This window comes from Pithys albifrons, chromosome 7 (assembly GCF_047495875.1).
Source record: "Pithys albifrons albifrons isolate INPA30051 chromosome 7, PitAlb_v1, whole genome shotgun sequence".
NCBI classification, from domain to species: Eukaryota; Metazoa; Chordata; class Aves; order Passeriformes; family Thamnophilidae; genus Pithys; species Pithys albifrons.
The window spans coordinates 59,688,086-59,716,022 of record NC_092464.1 but is presented as its reverse complement, the minus strand read 5'-3'; the positions used below and the strand labels follow the sequence as shown (position 1 = coordinate 59,716,022).

Here is a 27,937-nt window from a genome sequence, read left to right as displayed (position 1 = left end):
CCACCAAAATGCTGAGAAACCAGGATGGGGCTCTAATGAGTTCCAGTCCGAATGCTATGCAGACATCAACAGAAACAACAGTTTTATGCTTCTGGAGAGCATCAAGTCATCATTTTCCTCACAGCATTCTTGAGCTCCTGGTTCCTCAGGCTGTAGATGAGGGGGTTCAGTGTTTGAGGCACCACCAAGTACAGAACTGCCACCACCACATCCAGAGATGGAGAGGACATGGAGGGAGACTTCAGGTGGGCAAACACATCAGTGCTGAGAAACAGGGAGACCACAGCCAGGTGAGGGAGGCACGTGGAAAAGGCTTTGTGCCGTCCCTGCTCAGAGGGGATCCTCAGCACAGCCCTGAAGATCTGCACATAGGAGAAAACTATGAAAACAAAATAACCAAACACTAAACAGGCAGTAACCAGAAGGAGCCCAATTTCCCTGAGGTAGGAGTGTGAGCAGGAGAGCTTGAGGATCTGAGGGATTTCACAGAAGAACTGACTTAGGGCATTGCCATGGCACAGGGGCAGGGAAAATGTATTGACTGTGTGCAGCAGAGCATTGAGAAAAGCAGTGGCCCAGGCAGCTGCTGCCATGTGGGCACAAGCTCTGCTGCCCAGGAGGGTCCCGTAGTGCAGGGGTTTGCAGATGGCAACGTAGCGGTCGTAGCACATGATCGTGAGCAGGGAAATCTCTGTTCCAATGAAGAAAATAAGGAAGAAGACCTGTGCAGCACAACCTGTGTAGGAGATGGTTGTGGTGTCCCAGAGGGAGTTGTGCATGGCTTTGGGGAGAATGGTGCAGATGGAGCCCAGGTCTGTGAGGGACAGGTTGAGGAGGAAGAAGTGCATGGGGGTGTGCAGGTGGTGGTCGCAGGCTACGGCGCTGATGATGAGGCCGTTGCCCAGGAGGGCAGCCAGGAAGATGCCCAGGAAGAGCCACAAGTGCAGGAGCTGCAGCTGCCGAGTGTCTGCCAATGGCAGGAGGAGGAACTGGCTGATGGAGCTGCTGTTGGGCATTTCCTGCTTCTGGAGGGGGGGCACTGTCCAAGGAGGAAATAACAGTGACAAATCAGATTAGATATTTCTGAAAGAATCAAAGCCATTTCCCAATACCCCTTTCCCTTCTGCTCACACTCCCCAATTTTCCTTTTTCAGGAAACTTTGCTTCATATCCATGGCTGGAGCCCTGCTTGGTGCTCACTACATTTCCCATGAGGAGCAGCGCCTCTGCCCACTGGCTGTGAGGGTCAGCCCTGCTCTGCTCCAGGGGGGTCATGGCCATGGTGGGGGCAGGGCCTATCCTGGTGTTCAGCTGTGTCAGATGAAACTGCTCCTAAAGCAAAAGTTCTCATGGGCATCTGCACTCCCAGTTTTGAGAAGATTTCAGGATTCCAGAAGACAGTTTCAGAGGTTTGGGTGTTTTGTTTCTGACTCCCCTCATCTTCCTTGTGGAGTTTTCCTGGATGGCAGAACCCCTCAGCATTTGTGCTGCCCTGAGGAAGAGCAGAGCAGGGCTTCCCAAACAGGACCATGTCTGTGGCTTAGTGCAGAGTGAGGGGAGCTGCTCTGTCCCTCTGCCTTCTTCCAGCTGCCCTGGACTTGGGCCTTCCTCAGACAGAGGGTGATCACACTCTCATTTTTGCCTGAAATGCCACCAGACACTGTAGAGAGCAAAGAGATCCATCACAGACCACTCAGCGTCTCAGCCTGGCTCAAGGTCTCAAGGACACACATGGTTCTTCTCACCAACTCAACAGCATTTCCTGGGATGGGCACAGCATCTCTGCCCCTCTGCACTGGGGATTTCAGATAACACAATTGTGCTATGAAGATGATTTGCATTCTTGAGGGCAGCTCCCAGCTTGGAAGGACATCTCAGAGAAGAGCCAAGTGTCCTGACAATGGGGTTTGATTCTGGGAAACACACCTCATTCTCCAGGCACACAGAATTTACTACTGACAGCCCCACAGGTCAGAGGAAAATTGGAATGTCTCATTCCCAGGGACCCACCTGCCTGAGGGGGATCACAGGATCAGTGATTGACTCTGTAGCTTGAACTCCAATTCCTAGTGAGCCTAACTGAGAGGAGGAAACAACCCCAGTAACATGAGCAAGTTGAGAAACAAGGAAATGATTAGTGATGGTCCAGCTGGGAGAAGCCAGGGCAAAACAATGTGGGCACTCAGGGCAGCATCACCTGAGCCAGCTGTGCCAACTCCCAGACACCAACAATGCCAGGTAGTTCTCAGCCCCTGTGCAGCTCCTCAGTGTTCCCTCTGCATGACAAACCACCAGGTATGTGGCTTGAGAGCTTGCTAGAAATCCCTCCTTTCACGTTGTCCTTCAAGTATCCCCTGGAAAATATCCTGCAGTGCTGTGGTTCTATAAGCAGTCCTCACCTATGAAACTCTCACTTGATAGCAGAAGAAACCTGTTCTCCCCTGCCCTACCAGGGTTTGCTGTTTCCATCCACAGCCTCTCCCCCAGCACTGAGGGAGCTCCCCAGACCAGCTGAGAGCTGCCCCTGGCAGGTGGCAGAGTTCCTGCACTGGCACAGCACCCTGGGGTGCAGGACCCTACTCTGCAGGACAGTTTGGGGCAGCCTGGTTGGCACAGCCAGGATTCAAACCCTGCAGCCATCCCTGGGAGAAGGGAACCCTGTTGGGATGTCCGTGGGATGGTGCAGCAGAGAGTCCCTGCTTTGCAGCCCGTCCTCCTCTTCAGCACCAGAGACACTGTGATATCCCACATTAGAGACCCCCCAGGTTGTGGGATTTGCCAGCGTTGGGAGATCTTCCCACAAACTGCACATACATTGCCCTTCATGCAGACTTACCTTCTGAAAGCCTGGAAAGATTCCTCTTCTGTGGATCTTCCTCTCAACTTTCCTTACATCCCAGACTGTGTGTAACCTCTCTCTGCCCTGCTTTTCTGCCCTCGGTGTGTGCAGGCAGTGCCCTGAGCCCTGCTGGGCTGTGCACAGGAGCTGCTCCTGGGCAGAGCTGTCTCTCTGCAGCGCTGCCCGCTTGCCAGGAGCTCCCTGTGTGCCAGGAGCCCGGCCCAGCTCAGCAGCACAGCAACAGCCCAGGGCATTTAATGGCCCTCTGGGGGGTTTGGTGCTGAGTCCCTGAACATCAGACCCTGAGGAAAGGTGCAGGAACCTCTTGAGAAAGCAATGTCAGAATCAAACTTTAAAGTTTCTTTTGTTGTTAATGGGTCCCTCTGAGGGACATAACTGAGAAAGTGTCCCCAGATTCCAGTTAGAAAACAAAGAGACAATGATGACAAATATGGACTAGGAAAGAAAGGTCACTCTGATGCTGAGGAAAGTAAGAAGCATTTCATTAACCCAAAGGTCCCAGCCCTGGGAAGGGAGATCCTGTCTCTCCCTCATTCCTCGGGGCTCTTCCTTGGATATCAGGGTGTGGGATGTGGAAAACCAGGGGCAGGAGGATGGGTGGCACCTCTCAGGCTGCTGAGCAGGGACAAGGAGGCAATGAGGCCCCAGGGCTGCAAGGCTCACTTGTCTCCTCATGCCATCAGGGGCACACACAGTAGCCATTGCCAAAGGCCTGCACAAGTTGCCTCTCTTGGGGCTTTTCAGCTTCTGCACATCCCTGTCTCCTCTCCTGCCCAGGCTATCCTATGGTGTCCATGCCCTGCCCCTTTCCCTGCAGGCTGTCGGCATCCCCCGGCTGCCCCACCTCGCTGGCCCCTTCCTGCACTGACATCTCTCCCTCCTCCCTGGCTCTGCCTTGGCACACATAGTCTTGTGCTGGCCCAGACCCCTTCTTGGTGATGCTTTGTATCAGAGCACTTCTCTTGGAGGGAAATTTCTTTCTTCACATGTCCAGTCTGGACCTTCCCAGATGCCATTGGTGACATTATTTCTTTCTCATTCTATTTCTGACTACAAAAAGAAAAGCTCCACCATCTCTCACACCACCACTGGGACACTGTGGAACCTCATGGAATGAACAGCCCAGTGTGACACTGCAGAGTCTTATTGATACAATGGATTCATTGTCACTCTGTGGAACCTCATGGAATCAAGGGCTCATTTCAGGAATTATAGAGGGGTGATTGAATCACTTTTCCTCACAGGTTTTCATGATGGCAAATCAGATCCACTTATATAAATTGCATTATATATTATGATAAATGAGCAGACAGAACAGCAGACAAGTGAACAGATATTTTCTTAAATATTTAATACACTCTGGAAAAGCTAAAGCCTCCTAGTAGAGTATATTATAGCATAAAATAGTGCAGTGCACTGTGTCAAAACAATTATTTTAATGCAGTTGATCAAAAGCAGCAAAAAGAATCAATCATTATAAGGGACTGATGTAACTCACACAACTAAAGAGGGCAGATCTCTCTCCTTCCCTTAACCCCTGGGCAGTGACCATGAAGAGCCGTCCCTGCTTCATGGGAGAAGCTCCACATGCTTCAAGGCAGTCTGTGGAAGGATCTGCCATATGGAAGTTGGACAGGGATTGCTAGTCACATGTTTCCAGGCCAGTGAGCAGCTTCTCTGTCCAATGGTGCTTCAAAAAGCAGGATGCGCATTTGCAGTTTGGTGAACCAGGCTGGTTTTAGCAGAATTCAACACCAAATCAGCCCCTTGGTGCCAGCAGTAACTCAGCCCAGAGAGCCTGCATTGTTTGCATTCTCTGAGTGGATTCTGGGCCTGATCAGGGCAGAACATCCTGCCATGGTCCATAAGGCTCTGCAGTGTCACAATGGCCCCTTGGGGCCATGAGGTTCCAAAATGTTCTGGGGTTCATTTGGTTCCAGGAGTCCCCACAAGTCAGAAAGGCCCCTTGGTTCCATGAGGTTCCACAGTGCCCCAGGGTCCCTTTGGCTCCATAAGGCCCTTCAGTGTCAAACTGGCCCCTTGATTCCAGGAGGTTCCAGATTCTCAGGGTTCTTTCAGTTCCATTAATCCCTTCAGAATCACAATGTACTTTTGATTCCATGGTGTTCAGCAGCGTCCCCAGGGTAGTTTGGGCTCCATAACCCTCTGCAGTGTCACAAAGGCCCCTTCATTCCAGGAGGTTCCAAAATATCTCTGGGTTCCTCTGGATCCATGAGGCCCCATTTGTCACAACTGCCCTATGATTCCATGAGGTTCTGTCGTCTCATAATATCCCTTGAGTTCCAGGAGGTTCTGTGGTGTGACAATGGCCCCTTTGGTTCCAGGAGGTTCCACACTGTCCTTGCTGGAACACACCTGGTTGGATGTTGCCCCACCTGCAGAGCTGCCTCCAGCTCTGGGGTCCCAGCACAGCAAGGACATGGAGCTGTTGGAGCGAGTCCAGAGGAGGCACCAGGAAGATCAGAGGGATGGAGCAGCTCTGCCATGAGGGAAGGCTGAGAGAATTGGGATTGTTAAGGCTGAAGAAGAGAAGGCTCTATAGTAACTTAATTGTGGCCTTCCAGGACTTGAAGGGAACCAACAAGGAAGTTAGAAAGAGACTATTTACACAGGCCTGGAGTGACAGGACAAGGGGGAATGGCTTCACACTGATAGAGGAAAGGGTTAGATGAGATAGCAGAAAGAAATTCTTTAGGGTGAGTGTGGTGAGGCCCTGGCACAGGTTGCTCAGAGAACTTCTGGTTGCTCCATCCCTGGAAGTTGTTCAAGGCCAGGCTGGATAGGGCTCTGAATAACTTGGTCTAGTGAAAGCTGTCCCTGCCCATGATGGAGGTTGGAACGAGCTGTTCTTTAAGGTTCCTCCCAACACAAACCATTCTGTGATTCTGTGACTGGTGGGGGATGTGGTGGTTGGGGCCATCTTGGGCACAGAGACACTGAATGGCAGCATTTTCCATTTGGGTGAGGAAGGAGGGGGCAGCAGAACTGACACCTGGCACTGCTGGTGGGCAGAGTGTGGCCTGCCTGGGAGATTGATTGATGGAATCCCTTGGGAGTCAGTCCTAAAGAACAGAGGAGACCAGGAAGGCTGGACCTGCTTTAAGAAGGAAATATTAAGCTCCAGGAACAGGCTGTGCCCTAAAACAAGCAAGGGGGCTTGATGAAACAGACAACTTAGTTTGGAACTCAGGGGGATAAAAAAGAGACAGTGGAAGGAGGGACAGAAAACCTGGGGGACTACAGGGGTATTGTGAGGTTATGTTGGGGGAAAAGATGAAGGGGCAGATACAAACAGGGACATAGTTTGTCCACTGCAAATAAAGATAACAAAAAATGTGTCAATAAGACCCCCACAAGTCCCTGGCCTAGATGGGATGCACCTGAGGGTACTGAGGGAGCTGGAGGAAGAGCTGGCCAAGCCACTTTCACTCATTGCCCAGCAGTCCTGGTGAACTGGAGAAGTCCCAGCTGAAAAGAAATCAGAAACTATGATTTACAGGCAGGGCCAGGAGGAGGATCTGGACAACTCCAGGCCTGTCAGGCCTGACCTTGGTGACAGGGAAGTCCATTGAGGAGATCATCCTGAGTGCCATCAGACACACGAACAGGACAACCAGGGGATCAGGCCCAGTCAGTGTGGGTTTGGGAAAGGCAGGTCCTGCAGGACCAAACTGATCCCCGTCTATTACAAAATGACCCACTCAGGGAGGGAAAGGCTGTGGATGTGTCTCTCTGGAATTCAGTCAAGCCTTTGGCACCACCTCCCACAGCATCTCCTGCAGAAACTGGCTGCTCATGGCTGGGATGAGGGAACTGTTTGCTGGGTGAAAAACTGTCTGATGACCCAGAGAGTGGTGGGGAATGGAACTAAATCAATGTGGGGCTGGTCACTAGTGGGGTTCCCCAGGGCTCAGTGTTGGGGCTGGTCCTGTTTGACATCGTTTTAATGATCTGGATAAGGGAATCAAGTGCACGCTCAGAAAAGTTGTGGACAACACCAAGGTGGGTGTGATTGTGGATCTGCTGGAGGGCAGGAAGGCTCTGCAGAGGAATGTGGACAGGCTGGATAGATAAGGTCAAGAGTCAGATCCTGTCCTTGAGTCACAACAACCCCATGGAATGTTCCAGGCTGTGAGCAGAGTGGTTTGAGAGCTAGTCAGCAGGACAAGACTTGAGGCTGCTGCTTGAGAGCAGCTGGGTATGAGCCAGAGTGTGCCCAGGTGGACAAGAAGGCCAATGGCATCCTGGCCAGTATGAGGAATAATGTGACCAGCAGGACCAGGGCAGGACTGTCCCTGTGCACTGGCCACTGATGAAGCCCCACCTTCAGTGCTGTGTCCAGTTCTGGGTCCCTCACTGAAAAAAAGGACATTGAGGGCCCGGAGCATGTCCAGAAGGGACACTAGCTGGGAAGGGTCTAGAAAACATATTGGATGAGGAACTGGTGTTTTTCAGTCTGGAGAAGAGAAGGCTCAGGGAGGACCTTGTTGCTCCTCTACAAACACCCAAAAGGAGGTCTTACTGAGGGGATTCTCCCTCGCTTCTGCCAAACCTATAGGGACAGAAAGAGGAAAGAGACTTGAATTGCATAGATCGAGGTTCAGATTAAATGTTAAATAAAACTTTTATTGACTGAAAGGGTGCTTAGGCAATGAAATAAGTAGCCCAGGGAGGTGGTGGTATCTCCAAGTGCTGTGGTGGTGTTTGGATGTGGCACCTGGAATATAATTTAGGGGTGATTGTGGGGGTGCTGGTTGTCAGTTGTACTAGAAGATCTTGAAGGTGTCTTCCAACCTTGATGATCCTGTGATTCTCTGACCTGTCATCACTGCCTCCATGTTTCTGCTCCAAAAAAATCCTGGGGATGTTTTCTCAGTTGTGTCGCTCAGTGGGACCCATTTGCACTGCAAGAAACTTTACAGTTTGAGTCTCACTTTAACTTTCCTCAGGGTCTGATGTTCAGGGACTGAGCACCAAACCCCCCAGAGGGCCATTAAATGCCCTGGGCTGTTGCTAGGCTGCTGAGCTGGGCCGGGCTCCTGGCACACAGGGAGCTCCTGGCAAGCGGGCAGCGCTGCAGAGAGACAGCTCTGCCCAGGAGCAGCTCCTGTGCACAGCCCAGCAGGGCTCAGGGCACTGCCAGGGCAGCTCAGGGACACCAGCAGGGCACAGACAGAGCTTAAAGGGGTTCAGCATTGGGAGGATGACTGAGAGCTCTTGGAGGAGAAATCTTTGCAGTGCTGGACACGGTGAGTCTGTGGGTGCAGGGCAATGCAGGGGCAGCTCCTGGAGGCATCTCCTAAAACTGGCCCAGCCCCAGCTGATGGGATGTGTGAGGAGGGGGCTGTTGGGGGACACTTTGGATTAGATGTGGAGCTGAGGAGTGCAGCCAGGGGTGCTGTGCCCCACAGGGGTGCAGAGCACCACAGCTGCTCTGTGGTGCAGAGCAGGGTCCTGCAGCCCAGGGTGCTGTGCTGGGACAGGGACTCTGCTGCCTGCCAGGGTCAGCTCTCAGCCAGCCTGGGGAGCTGCTCCCGGGGCTGGGAAGAAGGGTTGTGGGGAAGGAGCAATGGCTGAGAGCTGGGTCCTTGTGTGGATAAGGTTCTCTGTGGTTTGAAGGTGCTCAGAGCTGGACAGCAGTGCAGGAGATTTCACAGGATATTTTTCAAGAAGCACAAAAAGGCAGGGGCTGTTTCAAAGGGAATTATCCTGTTCTTACTTTTTTTTTTGTGGGCTATCTGGCCCATAAAAAGTAGAAATTAATTTCTCATTTCAGGAGGTGGCACCTCCATTTCAAATTGTTTACACCTACTGATGAATAAACCTGGGAAGATTAGAAATCTGCCAGGTACACACATCATCAGTGCTGCTTTTCCAGTCTCCTCAGGGTTGCTTTGACATTGCCAGCAGATCCTGCACAGGCAGAGCTGTCCCTGGGCAGTGCCCTGTGCTGGGAGGGCTCTGCAGGGCAGAGCTGAGCACCCAGGGCTGGGATGGGCTCTGGGAGCACTGCCAGGGAAGCAGCTGCTGGTAGGGACAGCTCCAGGCAGCAGAGCCCTGGACAGGGAGTGAGAGGGAATTGCTGCTGAAATGCTGTGGCAGGGGGGTTAAGGCAGCTCTGGGCCAGCCCTGCTCTGCAGATTTCTGCCCAGAACAAGCCCCTGATCTCATCCACCACCCAACAGAGTCCTTCCCTTTGGCCATCTAATTGTCTCTGTAGGGTCTCCACAGGAGTGTGAAGGAATTTCTCTATTTTCCCCTCCTCTTCATGCTGCCTTTCTCCCAGCTCAGGTGGGAGTTCTGGGCAATGGGTCTCCTGGACTCTCCAGTCAGGATGTAACATCTTTAGGACATTCAGTTCTTTCCCTGGATGATCCTGCTGTCCTGCAGGATGCCTTCCTGAGGGGCAGAGATGTGCCATTGCGGCCCTGTGTTCCCCACAGCCCCCCAGCACTGAGGCCATGGCAGTGGGGCTGCAAGGTGTGTGCAGGCAGCTGCAATGAGCCCTCTGTGCCCCTGGTGGGAGGGGAGAGCTGAGATATCTCTCTTCTGTAGGATGAGACAGCATGAGGAGTTTGAAGATGTCCACTTGGAAACTGGAGTCACCAGCTCTCAGCAGTGTCCAGTTTCTCCTCAGGGGAACCCCTGGGTGCCTTTGCCCTGCAGAACAGAGAGGTGACAGCCTTGGGCAGATGAGAGCAGGGCTGATGGAAACGCTGTCTGACTCACAGTGCAGGAAAGGATGATGTCTTTGCCTCACAGGACACACAAGTCGTCTCTTAGATAGGACTATAAATGCCAAGGATTCTTGACTTAAAAAATCCACTCCTTGTGTTGGAGCAAATAGAAGCAAGCAAACAAAATTCTACCCCCACAGCTCTGATATGCATTGAGGTGAAATGGGAGTGACAATGTTGACAAGCTGTTTAGCACCATGGGAGGCTTTAAACTAACATGACTCCCAGTTCCTATTTGTCTATTTTTGTAGGACAGAACTGAGTCTTCCAGAACATCAGCAGAGCCCCCTGGGTTCTTGGAGCTTTCTGAGCCAGATATCACCAGAAGTCCTAAAATCGATAAACCAGAGTTTTTGTGTAACAGAGGATGTAATTTCAGGGGTTTCAATGAGGACTGGAATGGCTTTTTTTCTGACATATCTACTGTAACATGTTACTGCATTTTACTCCTTGGACAGGTGCTATACCCAGGAGAAGCTCATGTCCAACATCAGCTCTACCAGCCAGTTCCTCCTCCTGCCATTGGCAGACACTCGGCAGCTGCAGCTCCTGCACTTGTGGCTCTTCCTGGGCATCTCCCTGGCTGCCCTCCTGGGCAACGGCCTCATCATCAGCGCCGTAGCCTGCGACCACCACCTGCACACCCCCATGCACTTCTTCCTGCTCAACCTGTCCCTCACAGACCTGGGCTCCATCTGCACTACTGTCCCCAAAGCCATGCACAACTCACTCTGGGACACCACAACCATCTCATTCATGGGATGTGCTGCACAGCTCTTTTTCTTTTTGTTCTTCATTTCAGCAGAGTTTTCCCTCCTCACCATCATGTGCTATGACCGCTACGTTGCCATCTGCAAACCCCTGCACTACAGGACCCTCCTGGGCAGCAGAGCTTGTGCCCACATGGCAGCAGCTGCCTGGGCCAGTGGCTTTCTCTACTCTCTGCTGCACACAGCTAATACATTTTCCCTGCCCCTGTGCCAGGGCAATGCCCTGGGCCAGTTTTTTTGTGAAATCCCCCAGATCCTCAGGCTCTCCTGCTCACACTCCTATCTCAGGGAAATTGGGCTTATTTTGGTTAGTGTCTGTTTAGGTTTCGGCTGTTTCATTTTCATAGTTTTCTCCTATGTGCAGATCTTCAGGGCTGTGCTGAGGATCCCCTCTGAGCAGGGACGGCACAAAGCCTTTTCCACGTGCCTCCCTCACCTGGCCGTGGTCTCCCTGTTTCTCAGCACTGGTGTGTTTGCCTACCTGAAGCCTCCCTCCATCTCGTCCCCATCCCTGGACCTGGTGCTGTCAATTCTTTACACAGTGATTCCTCCAGTACTGAACCCCCTCATCTACAGCCTGAGGAACCAGGAGCTCAAGGATGCCCTGAGAAAAATGATGACTGTGTGCTTTTCAGGAGCAAGAAGCTGCCAGTTTTCTTCTGTACAGTGTTCACAATAAAACTCATGACAGGCTCGGTTTGCCTTCCCAGGTTTTTCTTGGTGGTCAGTGGTTTGGGTTTTTTCCTAAGGTTGTGCTCAATGAAATTATTTTATTCATCCTCTCATCTAAATCACTGTCTCATTTATTAATTTAACTATTTCAGTCTTTAATTGAGTAATTGTGCTATTTTTAAATTTAAACAAAATAAACTCCCTTGCAGTAGCCTTGTGTGTCTGAGGAGGTCATTGGAGATCAGTGGATTTTTCCTTTGAGAGTTTCAGGCACCTACTGGGCAGTTCCATGTGTGCAGAGAAGGGCAAAGAGTCCCAGCACAGCAGCACTGCCAGGGAGCACCAGCACTGGGCCTTTGCTGACCTGCTCTCTTTCCACTTGTACACTCTCCTGCAGAGCCCCTGGGCTGGACTAAGGCCTTGGTCCTCTGCCAGCTGGGACACAGACCTGCTGCATGTCCATCCTGGGCTCACAGGCAGGGACAGGCCATGGGCACTGCTGGGACACAGCTGGGCTCCACAACAGCAGCTCCATCAGGAAAGGGCTTCTCCTTAGCTCAAGACATGGAGTCTTAGGGCTTTTTGCAAAGTCACTCTCAAGAACATGCCAAGGAAGAGACTCTATAGAGGCTCCTTGTTTGCTTGTTCTCCAGGGGCTCTAAACCTGCATGTGAACCAGCAAACAGAGCCCTGTAACTGCAGGGGCTACAGCAGGAAACAGGGAAAATGATCTGGTGAGTGTTCTGTGTTACCCTCAGTGAACACACTACTGCTACCCATGACAACAATAGCAGTAATAAAAGCTGGAACTATCACAAATAAACCCTACAAGAAGCACATGAGGTGCACAACACCATTGCTCCACTGCTCACCACTCAGTGCCCAATGCCCAGCCCAGCCCAGACACAGATCAGCCCTTCCTGACCAACCCCCCATTAACACCCTGAGCACGGCCCTGCATCAAAGGGAACATCCCATGGGCCAGTGGGGCTCAGCTGTCCTGGCCCTGCTCCCTCCCAGTCCTGTGACCCTGAGGAGATCATTGGAGGCCATGATTGAACAAACCTCTCACAGATTCCAAGTTAAAACTGAAATTCAAAGCACCTTGAAAAACCTGCAGCCCCTGAAGATTTAAGGAGCCCCCAAAGGGCCAATCCTGACAAAGCCTCCCCAGGGACTCATCCCAGCAGACCCTTGGAGGCCACGACTGCAGGGAGGCAAAGGCTCTGGGCAGCAGCTCAGGTGCTGAGCAAAGCCTGGCTTGGCTGGAGGCAGCAGAAAGGCCCAGTTCTGACCCCCAGCCTGGAGAAGGCACATCCTGTCCCTCACACCTTGCTCAGGGCTCTGCTGGGGGCACTGGCATGGGGGGTGATGCTGAGGGCAGGACAAGATAAAGAGAATCAGGAGGGGAGGGGGCAGATCAAGAAGCCAATCTTTCAACAAAGAAATTGAAAGGAGTGACACAAAGGAAAGCAGGAAACCAAAGTTACCTGGTCCCTGAACTCATCAGAACTTTCAAACTTGTGAAGTTTCGAGCTGCCAGCCAGTTGAGTGGATTTCCATCTGGCTGCTTCCATGCTGGGATAGTGGGGCTGATAGTCAGCAGTTGCAAGGTCATGAAGACCAAAAGCTGAGATTCCTTTGCTAGAGATTCAGAAATTGAAAGAGGAATTGGAAAAGGAGAAATTTAGAGTCTCTGGAGATGACTCTTCTCAAGCGTGAGGGCAAGAGATCCATTTCAGGAAGATGTTGTGAACTCCCCAGGAAAGTAGAGCTCTGGAAACAAAAGTATCCAGTACTTGAGGGAATTAACTGTGCTGGAAATCATCTATAGTGACCTAAAAATTGAAAACACCCCTAAAGACTCAGAGGATGTTCCTTGCACAGTGGCCATGAGGAGGTTCAAAGCACTCCTGGATCACATTCCAACAGCCTGATGGCATTGTATTCCCCCCAAAGGGATACACCAGGAGATGGCATCCTCCTAGCTCTGAAATGTAGTAGAAACTCAGGGCACTTCCTCACCCCCACGGCCCAGCAGCTCAGCTCTCAGGGGAAGCCCAGGAGATCAGTCCTCTCCTGCCCCAACAAGAGGGAAAGGGAGTCCCAAGCACAGGCCACGTGGTGATCTCTGGCTCTTTCTCCATGGCCAGAAGGAGACATGAGTAAGTGGGATGGTGAACCCACCTTTGAGCTGGGAGCCCATGGACGTGAATTGATAGGGAAGAGAGTGTGGAGAAGGGGTCAGCCAAGAAGGATGTCCATGTAGTTCCTGCAGGGACACAAGAAGACAATCAGAAATCTCCCAGGCATCAAAGGACTAAAATCACCTCCTTTGATCCTGGTGATGGGAATTCTGGTCTGTCATCACAGAGGTCAGACAGTGAATACTCTGGCCAAGAACAGGATAGAGGGTCCCTGCCTTTGGCCAGGAGGAGGAAAGGGATGACCAGGCACACTGCACTGTGTGGATTCGATGGCCTGTCACAGCAGATCCACAGAGGTGTAAAGCTTTAGTAGACACTGGTGCCCAGTGCACACTGATGGCATCAGGGCACAGGAGTGCAGAACCCTCTGGATCTCTGGAGTGGCAGGGGGATGCCAGGAGTTGTTTGTGTTAGAGACTGAGGTGAGTTTAGGAGGGGACAAGTAGGAAAAGCCCCACATTGTGTCTGGCCCAGACTGGCCTTGTTTTCTGGACACTCTGCTGAAGGTGCCCCAGGAAACTCATCACAGACCAGCCCCTCCCAATGACCATTCCCAGCACTGGTTTGTCACCATCTCTGAGAGGTGGTTTGTTCCTTCCCAGAGGGACATTAAGAGACTGGGTCAGAATTTCAGGAGATCCCAAGTCCTTGTCCCCTCAGGCACAGCATCATCTGTGCCACCAAGGGCTGTGAGCAGACGTGCTGTGCTGAGGCTCTGGGGCCTCGTGGCCTCCTGGCACAGCCCCAGGAAGGCTGGGCACTGTCACCCCTTGTTCTGCCCTCAGCATCACCCCCCATGCCAGTGCCCCCAGCAGAGTCCTGAGCAAGGTGTGAGGGACAGGATGTGCCTTCTCCAGGCTGGGGGTCAGGGCTGGGCCTTTCTGCTGCCTCCAGCCAAGCCAGGCTTTGCTCAGCACCTGAGCTGCTGCCCAGAGCCTTTGCCTCCCTGCAGTCGTGGCCTCCAAGGGTCTGCTGGGACAAATCCCTGGGGAGGATTCTTCAGGAGTGGCCCTTGGGGGGCTCCTTAAAGCTCCACGGGACTGCAGGTTTTTGAAAGTACTTTGAGTTTTGCTTTTGGTTTGGAGTCTCTGAGAGGTTGTTCAATTAAGGCCTCCAATTATCAGCTGTAACGAGTCCCTTGAGATTCTTGATAAGTAACAACACTCAGTGGGGCTTGTTAATGCTTCAAGGTACTCAAAGATTATTGAGGTGCTTCTTTTTGGCACCCAGTCTGTGAGAGGTTTGTGAAATCACGGCCTGCAATGATCTGCTTTAATTAGTCCCTTCATGGGCTTTGTCAGTAACAGCCCAAGGTGAGGCTTGTTAATGCTTCAAGGAACTCAACATTTATTAAGGTACTTCCCCTTTCCTTTTGAAACTGAGTCTATTAGAGGTTTGTTCAATCAAGGCTTCCAATTATCTCCTCCTACCAGTCAGTGAAGAGCCTGTATTGGGAATGGCCCTCAGTGGGACCATTAGTGCGTTGAGATACTTTGTGATTTTCTTCTGACTTTGACTTATGGAAAGGTTTGTGCAATCTCCTCTCAGGACCTGAGGTCAAGGGCTCAGCACCAAATGCACCATGGGGCTTGTTAAGATAAAGCAAGTCCCAACAGATCATGGCTCTTTCTGAGTTTGCCCTCTAATCAAGGAGAGTTAATTAAGAAAGATGCCTCATACAGTTTTGGAGAAAGGTTTGAAAGAGTTTCTAATAAATGTGCATTTCTATTTTAAATTATGTGGATAATTACTTTTCTTTTTAGAGAAGAGGTGATTGCAGCATTCTCTGATTGATATTGGCCCAGGTTCACTCCTAAGAAGGTCTGGACTAATTGGAGAGTGATCCCTTGAGGTCTGACAGTGTGGACAACCTTGCTCCACACCTCCCCAGCCCCATCATGTCCCTCATCAGTCAACTGGGACCTGCTTTGCTCTGGGAACTGACTGAACACAGGCAGAGAGGGATTTTTCCTCTATTTTTGCAGCAATCTGAAACTCATAAGTTTCATCATTGTAAACAAACACACTCCTCAACTCTGTGTCAGGTCCAAGATTGCCACCATTGGGCTTCAACTTCCCAAAGTATAACCATGCATGAAATGTATTAGAGAGAAAAGAAATGAAACAAACACAAATAAAAAGCTGGCAGATGACAGAATTAGACCAATTACTGAGGGACAGGCAAACTTTTAACTCCCTGAAGCTCAAAGCCCAAAGTTGGTCTTTGAGAGGTGTGTGAGCAACCCAATAGTGAGGGGAAGGGAAATGCAGAGAGCACTGGTAAGTGCTGCTGTGCAGACAGGCTGCTGGGAAGGGGCCTTCAGCCATGGGCAGTTCAGACAGGACAGGTGGGAAGAGGTGAAAGGTGAGGGAGATGAAATGTGCAGCCCAAAGGACAGAATGCTGACAGTGCCAAGAGGGTGGGAGGGCAACAGTTCTGCCCTTGCTGTTAATGCACATCCTGAAAACATCTCAGTGTGATCCCATGGGGGAACAGGGACATTTTATGACAAGTGTTCCATTGTTCCAGCTGATCAGGTCATGCTCAGACTTTTCAACATGTGTCAAATGTCTCAAGATTTCAGGCAGCTCCTCTGTTTGACCATCCGTATCCATGAGGTTCCACAGTGTCTCAGGGTACCTTTGACTCCATGAGGCTCCTCAGTGTCACACTGGCCCCTTGATTCCATGAGGTTCCACATCTCAAGGTTCCTTCAGTTCCATGAGGTTCCTCTGTATTCACAATATCCTTTTCATTCCATGACATTCCACTGTGTCTTGGGATCCCTTTCCCTTTCCTCTGCCCTCTCCCTTGTCAATTCCCATCCCCACCATTTCCCAATCTTGCCTGCTCCCTTCCTGTTCAGGTTGTCACCTCACCCCTTCTGGCCAACAAGAACGAGGCCATCCTGCCTTCCCCTGTTGCCTGGAATTTCTGGAAAAACTTTCCAAGGCACGTTCCCTGGGTAGGGTCCAGAGGAGTTCTTTACTTACAGGGTTTGAGGTGTACAGAGGATGGAAAGCACACAGAGAGATGCACACCCTGCCCCCAGTACCCAGCTTGATGCAACACCAAACAACATCTTGGTCCTCAGAATTGCTTCCCACAGAGAGCTTGCCTTCTCTGAACAGATTCCAGGCCTCATGGAGGGCAAAGCCTCCTGCCACACTCTGCCCTCTGACTGTGCTCAACCCTCTCTCTGTCTCCTGCAGTGGCTGTGCAGGGCCCTCTTGCCTCCATGCTAGAAAAGCTTCCCCACCCATACCAAAATGCTCATGTGTGTGTTATCGTGGCACACCAGTCAGTATCCAATTGGCCACTGACTTTGGCATTTTCTCATGTTGGTGTCTGGGATAGACACCACAGTAACTGGGTATTACATTAAAGCCAGTCAGGGCATTCATTTCAGCTGGGTACAAGCTAAACAAACCATTGGAAACTATGATGGTCCCAATTTATCTCCAAGATTGCAAACAGGATGTGAGGCAGTGCCCATGGGAGAGTCCACAAAACTAATTCTTCAGCTGCAGTGTGGCAAACAAATCACTTGGTGCTTTTTAACACAGGTCTCTTCCTCTGTGAGGCTTCTGTGAGCTCACACACTGTTTGAGTAGATGACAAAACATTTGAGAGACAAATTCAAGGTAGATGAATTTGATCTTACAATCACATGAAATTCTGTGTTGACTCTCAAACTGAATTCAGGGAAGGCTTTTTCACAAGTTGCAGCAATCAGAGAGGAGACAGGAATATTCCCAATGGTGTTCACAAAATGCTGCAAAACTATTGGGACAAAGTATATACAAAATGTGAACACTGCAAATAATCAATATCACAAAACAATACAAGCTTTCAATTCTATTGCTGCTTTATCTTCTTCATGAATCAGCTGTAAAAGGAAAACTCAGATCAGTGTAAGGAGGTTCACAAATAATCAAACTAACAGTAAAAATCTGGAAAGCAATGAAAGACACCTGAAATACAGTAATTAACAGTCACGGTATTGCCTGGTGTTTTGACAATATTATTAGAATTAGATTAGCCATCCATCCTTTGGGAGTCTTTTCACTTCCCTTCTGGGCTGTTTAAAAGTAAACTGACAGTAAACCCCTTACAAAACAATCGTGCTTGTAACCATGGCAACAAAACCTTCTTTGCCCCCCCTTTGCTGACTTTGGCAGTAACTTTGCAGGAGAGGGAGGTAACCACAGTGACCAGGCAGGAGCACAGCCAGCCTTGTTTCTGGGCCTTCTGTCACCAGGACTGAAATGGCTCTTTATTTGGACTAGAATATGTTCCAGTTGCTCTCTGAGCCTCAAGACAGAAAATGCAGGAATGTAGCTCAGGTCTGAGAAGGTGCCAGCTCCTACTTTAAATGTAAGGAACTCCATAGCTCTATAAAATGTACAGATCCATAAAATCCTAAGAGAACACCCCATTGGCTGCCCCTGACAGCAGGACCAGGGCCCTCCCCAGCCCCTGTGCTGCCCCTGCTCAGACACCCCCAGTGCTGGTTCCCTTGGGGGCCCCTCAGCATCACCCCCACACTGAGCTGCCCTGCTGGGGCCTGCAGAGCTGCCCATGGCAGCAGCTCCTCTGGGATGGCACAGCCCCTCCTCTCCATCCCTGCAGAGCTGCCCATGGCAGCAGCTCCTCTGGGATGGCACAGCCCCTCCTCTCCATCCCTGCAGAGCTGCCCATGGCAGCAGCTCCTCTGGGATGGCACAGCCCCTCCTCTCCATCCCTGCAGAGTTGCCCATGGTAGCAGCTCCTCTGGGATGGCACAGCCCCTCCTCTCCATCCCTGCAGAGCTGCCCATGGCAGCAGCTCCTCTGGGATGGCACAGCCCCTCCTCTCCATCCCTGTAGAGCTGCCCATGGCAGCAGCTCCTCTGGGATGGCACAGCCCCTCCTCTCCATCCCTGCAGAGCTGCCCATGGCAGCAGCTCCTCTGGGATGGCACAGCCCCTCCTCTCCATCCCTGCAGAGCTGCCCATGGCAGCAGCTCCTCTGGGATGGCACAGCCCCTCCTCTCCATCCCTGCAGAGCTGCCCATGGCAGCAGCTCCTCTGGGATGGCACAGCCCCTCCTCTCCATCCCTGCAGAGCTGCCCATGGCAGCAGCTCCTCTGGGATGGCACAGCCCCTCCTGTCCATCCCTGAGCCCTGCCCATGGCAATGGGCCCCCAGGGCTGCCCTGCCCAAAGCAGCCCCTCCAGACCTGCCCAGAGACACAACTGGGGACACCACACATGATGCTTTTAGGAAACAGCTACAAGCTTTGCTTGACTCTTGGGAGGGGTCATTGTTTTATTCTAAGTGTTCAGAGTTACCCCCTTGGGGGCAGCATGTCCAAAAGGCCACTGTTGTGTTCCTTTTGGAGGCAGAAATATTTCCCAAAGGAATCCAGGTGGCACAGACGGTGCAGTGGAAGCTGCCAAGTCACCCCAGTGTTCAGCCCTGCCCTGACTGCCACCAGCACTGCCCTTTCTCACACATCTCTGGTGAAGGAAAAGATCTCAGGGTTTAGTTTGTAAACAAGGAACCCTTGAAAAGACCAGTTTAGGACCTGCCAGCAAGGTCATTCAGGAGCAACCAGCACAGGAGTGGGCAGGAACTGTTGGCCAGAGGTCCATCTAAGAGGGGAGGGTGGATATTTTAATTTTATTTGACACTACAGAGGCAATTTCTGGGGTGGCCTCTGGAATTTTATTCTATTTCAAGAGCACCAGCAACAGGGCTGTGTTTGAGTTCTGGGAATGAGGCCTGTATGGCCCTAACTCTCCTTGACTTAGTGCTCAGGGGCTTGTGGGCATTCCAATGTCTGCTGATCACTACACCTGAGACAGAAACACTGAGTTCACTGTCACATATACACTGTGGGTGGCTCTGATCAAAAGAGGCAATTGCAATTTTACTGATAAAATTCAGGTGGCAACCAGTAGCCATGAGTAAAAAATTAAAAACTAAATTTATACAGCATAAAGTTTTATTAACAAACATCAGATCTGTTCCAGAAATGCCTTTGTGCACTGCCTGTTTTAGATGGATGCTCCTGTGGTTCCATGGGAGCCCAAAAATGCTGCTCAGCCCATCATTGTCACACCTGCAGCGTCAGGGGCTGCAGGAGTAAAGGGGACCCTGCGGGGAGGCTTCAGATCTGTTCCCTAAATCCCGTTCTGAAAGAAGATTGGATGAGGGAGAGCCCAGCAAGTTCTCAGTGAGAGACAGGCAGCTGCCAGCAGGTCCAACCAGCACACTGGATTTACACCATCTGATCTCTGCTGGGGGGTCCCTCTGGGCTCTGACACTGCCCCAGACCCCTCTCCCAGCCCCTTGCTGGCCCAGAGGAGCCACTGCCCGTGCTGGGATGCTCAGGGACCACTGGGCTCTTGCCAGTGGCTTCCCTGCCCAGCCAAGCAGGTCTGCCTGAACTTCTCATCCATCAACACCCCAAGTCCTTCTCCTCAGGGCTGCTCTCAACCCGTTCTCCACCCAGCCTGTGTTTGTGCTTCATAATCATGTGACAAACTGCAATGCATGGAAAAAGAACAGACTGTGGCTAAGCCTTATCCTCCCAATCCCCCGAAGCAGAGGAAGGATAAATTCTGAGGAGGTTTTGTGTCAGGGACCAGAGACGAGTCTGGGCCTGTCATGTTTGGTCTGTGGTTGTGCTTGTTGATTTGGTGTGAGAAAACTCTGCAGAGTTTGCCTGTGGAGAGCTCAGGCCTGGAGAAAGAGCCATCAGTGTGAGCTGGAAGTGGTGAGAGCTTGGCCTGTGCCCCAGGGACAATAAAGGGCAGAGCCGTTGTTGTCCCGGAGTCACCCCTTGAGCTGCTGCAGCCTGGGCTGGTGCGATGGGCACGCAGGGGCTGGTGCTGCAGCTGGCAAAGCTGCCCTGCAGAGAGAGGGGACAGGAGGGGTGGGCTGGGCTGGGGGTGAGGAGGCCCCGCTGGGCCTGGTTTGGTGCAGGGCAGGGCCTGAAGGGGCAGTGCCTGCCTGCCCTGGCGCCAGTGCCGCTGCACCTGCTGCTCCTGCCCCGCGGGCTGGGGAGATTGCAGGGCTGGGGATGTGCTGTGTGTGTGCCAAGGAACAGGATCCATTGGCCTGGGGAGATTGCAGGGCTGGGATGTGCTGTGTGTGTGCCAAGGAACAGGATCCATTGGCCTGGGAGATTGCAGGGCTGGGGATGTGCTGTGTGTGTGCCAAGGAACAGGATCCATTGGCCTGGAGAGATTGCAGGGCTGGGGATGTGCTGTGTGTGTGCCAAGGAACAGGATCCATTGGCCTGGGGAGATTGCAGGGCTGGGGATGTGCTGTTTGTGTGCCAAGGAACAGGATCTATTGGCCTGGGGAGACTGCAGGGCTGGGGATGTGCTGTTTGTGTGCCAAGGAACAGGATCCATTGGCCTGGGGAGATTGCAGGGCTGGGGATGTGCTGTGTGTGTGCCAAGGAACAGGATCCATTGGCCTGGGGAGATTGCAGGGATGGGGATGTGCTGTGTGTGTGCCAAGGAACAGGATCCATTGGCCTGGGGAGATTGCAGGGCTGGGGATGTGCTGTTTGTGTGCCAAGGAACAGGATCCATTGGCCTGGGGAGATTGCAGGGCTGGGGATGTGCTGTGTGTGTGCCAAGGAACAGGATCCATCGGCTTTGCTCACCAATAAATTTGCTTTGCTACCTCAGCTGTGTTTTAGTGTCTTGTATTTTGTTCTGGGAATCCTCATGAACCTGGAACATTGGGAACAACCTGGTGAGCCACATTCCCACTGACCCACACTGGGAGCACACCTGGCTCGTGGGTCTCCACACCCTCCTGGTTCCCTGTGGGCACTTGGGTGAGTGCAGAGGGAGGAACATCCATCAGGACGCAGACCAGCATTGGGAATTCATTGGGAAGAGGGGATTTATTGACTTTACACCCCTAAAAATGTCACCTGCTCCATCCCATCATCTCTTAAGGTGCCATCAAGCCTTCTAATTCCTCCTGAAGTCCCTGAATTCCACTCAAGAGTCCCTGAACGTCTCCTGAAATGCCCAGAATTTCATCCCAAATCACCCCAGTTTTACTCCAAACCCCTAAAGATTCCACTCAAAGTTCCCTTAATTCTATCCCAAATTTCTTTTAATTCCACCAAAACATTCCCTGATTTTCACCTTATATTACACTGATTCTCCTCAAAGTTGCCTTAATTCCACCTCCAATCCCTATAAACCCATCAAAATCCTGCTGATTTTTCCTCAAATCCCCTGAATTTGATTCAAAATTTTCTTAATTCTACATAAAATTCTTCTCATTTCTACCCAAATCACCAATTTTAAACCAAATCCCCTTAGTTTTACTGAAAATCCCTAATAATATTTCTCACAATTCATTTAATTTCATTTAAAATCTTCATAATTGCATTTATTTTACTGAAAATTCTATTAATTCCACCTAAAATTCCCCAAATCTTCATATTTCCAATTAAAATCCCATTTATTCTATCTAAAATTTTCTTATTTCTTCCCAAAGTATCCCTAATTCTACCCCAAATTTCTTAGTTGCACCCCAAAATTCCTTAATCCCTCTTAGAATCCCTGGTATTCCATCCAAAATCATTAAGATTCCACTCTAATCCCCTTAATTTCACACAAGGAATATTGAATTCCATCTCAAGTTCCTTTCATTCCACCCAATCTCTACTAATGTCATCTTAAACCCATTTCATTCTGCCCTTAAACCACTGAATTCCACCCAAAATTCCTATAATCGCACCTCAAATCTCTTAACCCCACCCCAGATCCCTTCCCCAGCTCACCAGCCCCCAAAGTGCCCCCAGATCCCCCCCGGCCTCTCAAGTGCCCCCTTGGAGAGCCAAATCCTGGGAAAAAGCCCCACGGGAAAGGGGGGGCTGGGGGGCTTTGGAGGGATTGGGGTGGAATTGCCATCTGGGGGGCACTTGGGAAACAATGGGAATCCCACGGGGGTCTGTGGGGGCATTTATGGGGCACTTGGGGGTACGAGAGGACACCTGGGGGGTCACTCGAGTGTCCGGCAACGGAATCTGGGGGTCCAAAGAGGATTTTAGGGGTCACTTGTAAGTTCTGGATGAACTTGGGGGTCACGTGGGGGTCCAGGGAGGTGATTTGGGAGTCCTGAGTGGGTATTGGGGGAGCACTTGGGGGTCCTGAGGCCCTTCTGGGGCAGTTTGGGGTCCGGGGGGCACTTGGGGGGCTGCAATGGGGGTGGGACCGACCCGATTGGGCGCCGGGGGGGCGGGAGTTGTAGTCGCGTCTGTGATTGGCCAGATCGGGCCGCGGTGCATGAAGGGAAATGTAGTACGGGACAGGATCAAAATGGCGCTGGACTCCATATCCCATCACCGCCCGCTGCATTCCTGAGCGCTGATTGGCTGCAGGCGGTGACGGGCAGAAGCAGCGCCCAATCAGAGGCGGTGCAGACGGAGGGCGGGACTGGACGGCACTGCTGGAAAGTTGAGCAATGGCGGCGAGTTTCGGCTAATTTCTGAAAATTTGGGAGTATTTCGGGGGCATTCGGGGACTCGGGGCGGGTTTTGGGGGTCCCTCAGACCCACCCACCCCCCACAGACCCCCCGGGACCCCCCCCGGGGCCGTGTTGGCCGTGACGGTGAAGGAGCCGGGTAAGCCCCTCCCCCCACCCGGGGATGCGCCTCAGAACGCCCCAAATCCCCCCCGAAAATACCCCTGAGACCCCCCCCTAACCCACCGCCTGGGACCCCCCAAACTGCCCTGGAGCCTCAGGATGCCCCAAATCCCGTCCTGAACTCTGCGGAGCCCCTGAAACACCCCGGGCCGCCCCAAACACCCCAGAGATCTCCTAAACCCCTCCCAGACCCCCCAAACCTCTCCCAGACCGTCTAAACTGCCCAGGACCCCTAAAATGCCCCCATACTCACCTAAATTCAGCTCCCAGACCCCTCAAACCACCGCAGGACTCACCAAACCCCCTTCTAGGGCACCCAGACCTGCCCAAATTCTCTCAACCTCCTCCCAGACCCCCACCCAGACCCTCCTAAACCTCTTCATGACCCCCCCGGTCTTTCTCCCAGTCCCTCCAAACCACACCAGGTCCCCCAAACCGCTTCTAGACCTACCCCAACTATCCCAGGATCCCCCCAAAGCTCCCTCCCAGACCTCCCAAAACAACTCCAGGGCCCTCCAAACCCCTCCAAGGAATGCCGAGGGTCCCAGGGGCGGCTTCTGCCCTGAGTCTCTGCTCGGGGTGCTCAGAGACCCCCCTGGGACAGTAAAACAGGGAGCCTGGAGAGGGGGGACCCCCAATACCTGTAGGGCCCCCAGCAAGCCCGTTAGGGGAGACCCCCCAGAGCCCAAAGTGGAGAGATCAGAGAGCAGGAACTTCTGGGAGGCTTTTTTGGGGCTGAATCTTTTGTTGTGCAGGGGGGACACAGAGCTGGGGAAGGGGGTTTTCAGGGGGCCACAGGTCCAAGGAAGGGGGGATGTAGCAGCTTGGAGAAGGGAAATGGGGAGTCCAGGGGATTCTGTGCCCTGGAAAGGGGGGTCCAGGGGTTGGGGAAAGGGGAATCATGGGGTAGGGAGATCCAGAGTGTCCAGGGAAAGGGATTGAAAGGGTCCCCCAGTGCTCCAAAAAGGGAAGGGGGAGTCTGTGGTCTGTGAAATTCAGGAGTGGGAGTTCCAGGGGTCCCTGAGTGAAAAAAATAACAAACAGGAGGTGTGGGACCTGGAAGAGGTGGAATGGCCAGGAAAGGGTATGCAGGGGAGTATTGGTGCAGGATAAGGGGGTGCAGGGGGATCCCAGTGCCTGGGAGTGGGCAATCAGGAGGGTGCCAAGGCGAAGGACAAGCAGGACTGGGGTGGGGAGAGGGAGTTGGTGGGTCCAGGGGGTCCCTGTGCCCCTAAAAGGGGAGTCCAGGGGATGGCAGGTTAAAGGAAAAGGGAGTGTAGGATGGGTGGGAAAGGGGGGTCAGGGTGTTCCTGGAGTCACAGAATTAAGGGGTGTGGGGACAGGAAACCTGAGAATGGCTGGGCAGGGGTTTCTGGAGCCCCGGCAGCCTGGAGAGGGAGGACCCTGAACAGACAGGAGACCCCCAGCAGCCAGGACAGGGGGTACCCCCACAACTCCAAAATGGAGAGACCAGAGAGGAGGAGCTCCTCTCATTGTTTTCTTGCCTGAATCTTGGAATTTTGGAGATTTTTCTGGACTCAGGAAGTTCAGCGAGTTCTAGAGATGGTCTTTGGGAGGAGGAACCCCCAACCCAAGGCACTCACACCTTGTTTTTCCCCCAGACCAGGATTTCTCCTTCCCAGACATTGACCAGATGGAGGAGGAGGCTGCGAGGAAGAGGAAGATGCCCCGGGACCCCCAGGCAGGTGAGGAGGAATTCAGTGCCCCTTTGCCCCTCTCTTGTGCTGCATCTTCCAGCCCAGCATGGCCCCGGCTGCAGGACAACCCCGCTGCCGACGCCGTCCTGCCGGGGCCGGGTTTGGGGGGATGTCCTTGGCCTTCCCTGTGGGCCGCAGGCAAATGCCCTGCCTGTGCTTGTTCCTTCCTGTCCCAGGCCCCGAACTGAGCATGGAGAGCACAGAGGACAAATCCCCCCGGCAGAACCTGCTGGCAGAGGTCGATTTGAGTGGCTCCACAGCACAGGAAGTGACTGGGGAGGAAAATCCATGGAGATCCCATAGGAGGAGGAGCTCCAAACTCAGGACAGGGTGCTCTAAAGAGGAGAAACCCTCCATCTCCTGGGAGGGCAGTCAGAGCTTGAGCCAGAGCTCCGATCCGGTGATGCAGCAGCAGCTTCACACAAAGGAGAAGCGCTACAAGTGCTTGGAATGTGGGAAGAGCTTCAGCCAGAGCTACAGCCTGATTCGCCATCAGATGATCCACACCGGGGAACGTCCCTACGAGTGTTCAGAGTGTGGGATGCTGTTTCAGACCAGCTCGCATCTCCTCACACACCAGCGCACACACACCGGGGAGAGGCCCTTCCGCTGCACCGACTGCGGGAAGAGCTTCACCCGCAACGACACCCTCATCAAGCACCGGCGCAACCACACCGGGGAGAGACCATACAAGTGTAGGGAGTGTGGGAAGATGTTTCTGAGCAGATCAGATCTCCTCAAACATCAGCAGACACACACAGAGGAGCGACCCTACAAGTGTGAGGAGTGTGGGAAGAGTTATCAGAGGAGCTCAACTCTCCTCAGGCATCAGCACACACACACAGAGGAGAGGCCCTTCCGCTGCACCGACTGCGGGAAGAGCTTCAACCGAAAGTTCACCCTCACCATCCACCGGCGTATCCACACCGGGGAGAGGCCGTATGAATGTGGGGAGTGTGGGAAGAGCTTCAACTTTAGAAGTAACTTGACTCAACACCAACGGACCCACCGGTAAAGGAAGACCTACAAGTGCCCCAACTGCAGGAACATCTTCATCCACTGCTCCAACTCCATCATCCATTGGACGACCCACCTTGGATGATCCACAGTGACCCATGTTGGTCACAGACTTGGCGACACAAGTTGGGTAAAGAGTTGATGACCAACATTCTTGATGAGGCCTGTTTAGCAGAGACCTGGTGACCCACGTTCCAGGTGATCCACGCTGGGCAGTGCACTGCGTTTGTGTGGCCAGATTTTGTAGTGGGGGGGCTCCAGGGATGGGTTCTGTGAGCGGCTGTCAGAAGCTTCCCCCTTGTACAGCACCTGTCCAGACCCCCCTGAAGGTGAGGCTGACCCAGGTTCTTGTTAACCCAACCTTTGGAGTAGATTAGATTTACTTTATCAATATATATGTATATGTAGGGTTTAGAACAGTTTTGTTTGCATGTAAAGTAGGTTTGGAGCAGTTTTGTTTCCTGTCTGTAGTGACATAAAAGCATAAAAATAACCCTTCCCTTCCCTGGCTCCAAGCCCAGCCTGTCCCCTCCAGGGGTGGGTGTGCCTCGCTCTGCCCCTGGGTGGTTCTTTTGCCCATGGGCAGCAAAGCACCCTCTGCTTTTGCAACTGGATAATGTTGGAGCCATGAACCATCAGCATTCCATCCCCTGAAAAGTGGAGACACTGGGGTCTGGTTCCACCACACGTGTTGCTGTGCAGATAGAAATACTAAATAAACATTTATCTTGCTGACAGCTGACCCCATGGCCAGCACCACCTCTCCCATACTCTGCCTTTATAATGTTACTGAAATCCTTGGAAACCATTAGGGCAATAAACCCTCAACACCATCTTTTCAGTGTCGAAGAGTCAGACGTTCCTTTATTCTGGCTTTGACTGACAAAATTGCAGCTTCCACAGAGACACCGAGAGAAGACTTTTTCACCTATTTATACATTTTTCAGCAAACAAATAAATCAAATGTTCATTCGTTCTAAATTGCATAATTCCCTTTCATTAATTAGTAGTCTCTCCTCTGTTGGTTATCGATTTCTTGCTTTCTATATTATTTTTTAGTGTTTTCAGTATCTTTTTTCTTGGGTAGGGACTTTCCAAAATAAATACTGCGTCTTTCGTAGCCTCTTCTTTTATCTTTTGGTTTCTGCAAAATGTCCCTGTTGTCTGTATGTTCTGCATTCCAGATGTTCACCCTCAACCACCCATCTCTCTCTTCCAGGCTTTGTTCACTGAGGCAGATCAGAGTTTATTTATCAAAACTTGAAGTTCTGGTACTTTTCACAAGTTCTTCCCACAAAAATACCTTAAGACAACTTTGATAAATGCTGGCCAAGTGTGATTTAAGGATAACACTTCATTTATCACCTATATATTGATTTTAAAGCCTGATGCTGGGACTGGGAGGAGCTGGGGCCATACTGGTGGCACTGGTGGTGCTGGAAGCCCCCCTGGTTGAGGGTGAGGAGCTCTTGGTAAAGGGGGTGGGGAAAGGGGGGGTGGGGCAGTGGAAACTGAGGGGGAAAAGGGGTAAAAAGGGGCATGAGGCTGCAAAGGGAGTGGGAACCCCCAAAACCAGGAATGGGGGAAGGAGGTTGGGGATTGGGGGGACAATTGAAAAGGGGGATTGGGACACCCAAATTTAGTGTGAGGGGGACAGCTGTAAACCACACTCTGAGGGAGGTGGGGTTTGAAGTCTTACAGGAAAAGGAGGGGAGAAGGGGGAAAAGGAAGGCTTTGGACCCCCAAACTGAGCAGAAATGGGCTTAGACCCCAAAACCAAGCAGGGGGGGGACACCCCCAACCTGAGCTGTGCAGGGAATTTGGGATTGTTGGGACAATGGGAAAGGAGTGGTATAGTGAGGAAAGGAGAGGTGGGTAACTGGGCAGGGGCATCTTGGGGGTCCTGTAGCAGGATGGTCTGCCTGGAATGGGGGAAAATAACTACTACAAGGCCCTGTTTGCAAAGCCCCCAGTGGGAAATGAAGAAGGGGGTCACCCTGCTTTTGGGGTTGAACAAAGCTGAGAGTGGCCTGAGTCAACCAACACTCCCAAAGTGAAACATCCTGAGAGGAAGGGGAAGATGTGGCAGAGCTGGGAAATCCCTGGATAAAGGAACAAACAAGTTACACCCCTGAGAACTCCAAAGCTGCTGAGCTGGCACAGCCTGGACACACCTGACTGACAGGCCAGCGCTTTCTACTATAAAAGCCCAGGCCTAAATTTTAGAGATTGGGTCTTCTGACATATCCCTTCTTGGGGGGTGTGTG

At 52.1% G+C, this 27,937-nt stretch overlaps 2 protein-coding genes and 1 pseudogene across 2 annotated transcripts in view; 2 read left to right on the top strand and 1 right to left on the bottom strand.

Moving 5' to 3' along the window:
* LOC139673810 (zinc finger protein 850-like) overlaps positions 1-26,702 on the top strand; it is a 1,066,517-nt gene extending 1,039,815 nt beyond the window's left edge. Inside the window, exons 12-13 of the mRNA XM_071559628.1 lie at positions 23,342-23,360; positions 25,096-26,702. Coding sequence (XP_071415729.1) covers positions 23,342-23,360; positions 25,096-25,668 — 592 coding nt within the window. The 3' untranslated portion in view covers positions 25,669-26,702. The remainder of the gene's footprint in view (positions 1-23,341; positions 23,361-25,095) is intronic.
* The window catches only part of LOC139673816 (zinc finger protein 850-like), a 554,262-nt gene that overhangs the window by 154,076 nt on the left and 372,249 nt on the right, over positions 1-27,937 (bottom strand). The window lies entirely within an intron of this gene.
* LOC139674272 (olfactory receptor 14A16-like) lies at positions 1,332-12,119 on the top strand (annotated as a pseudogene).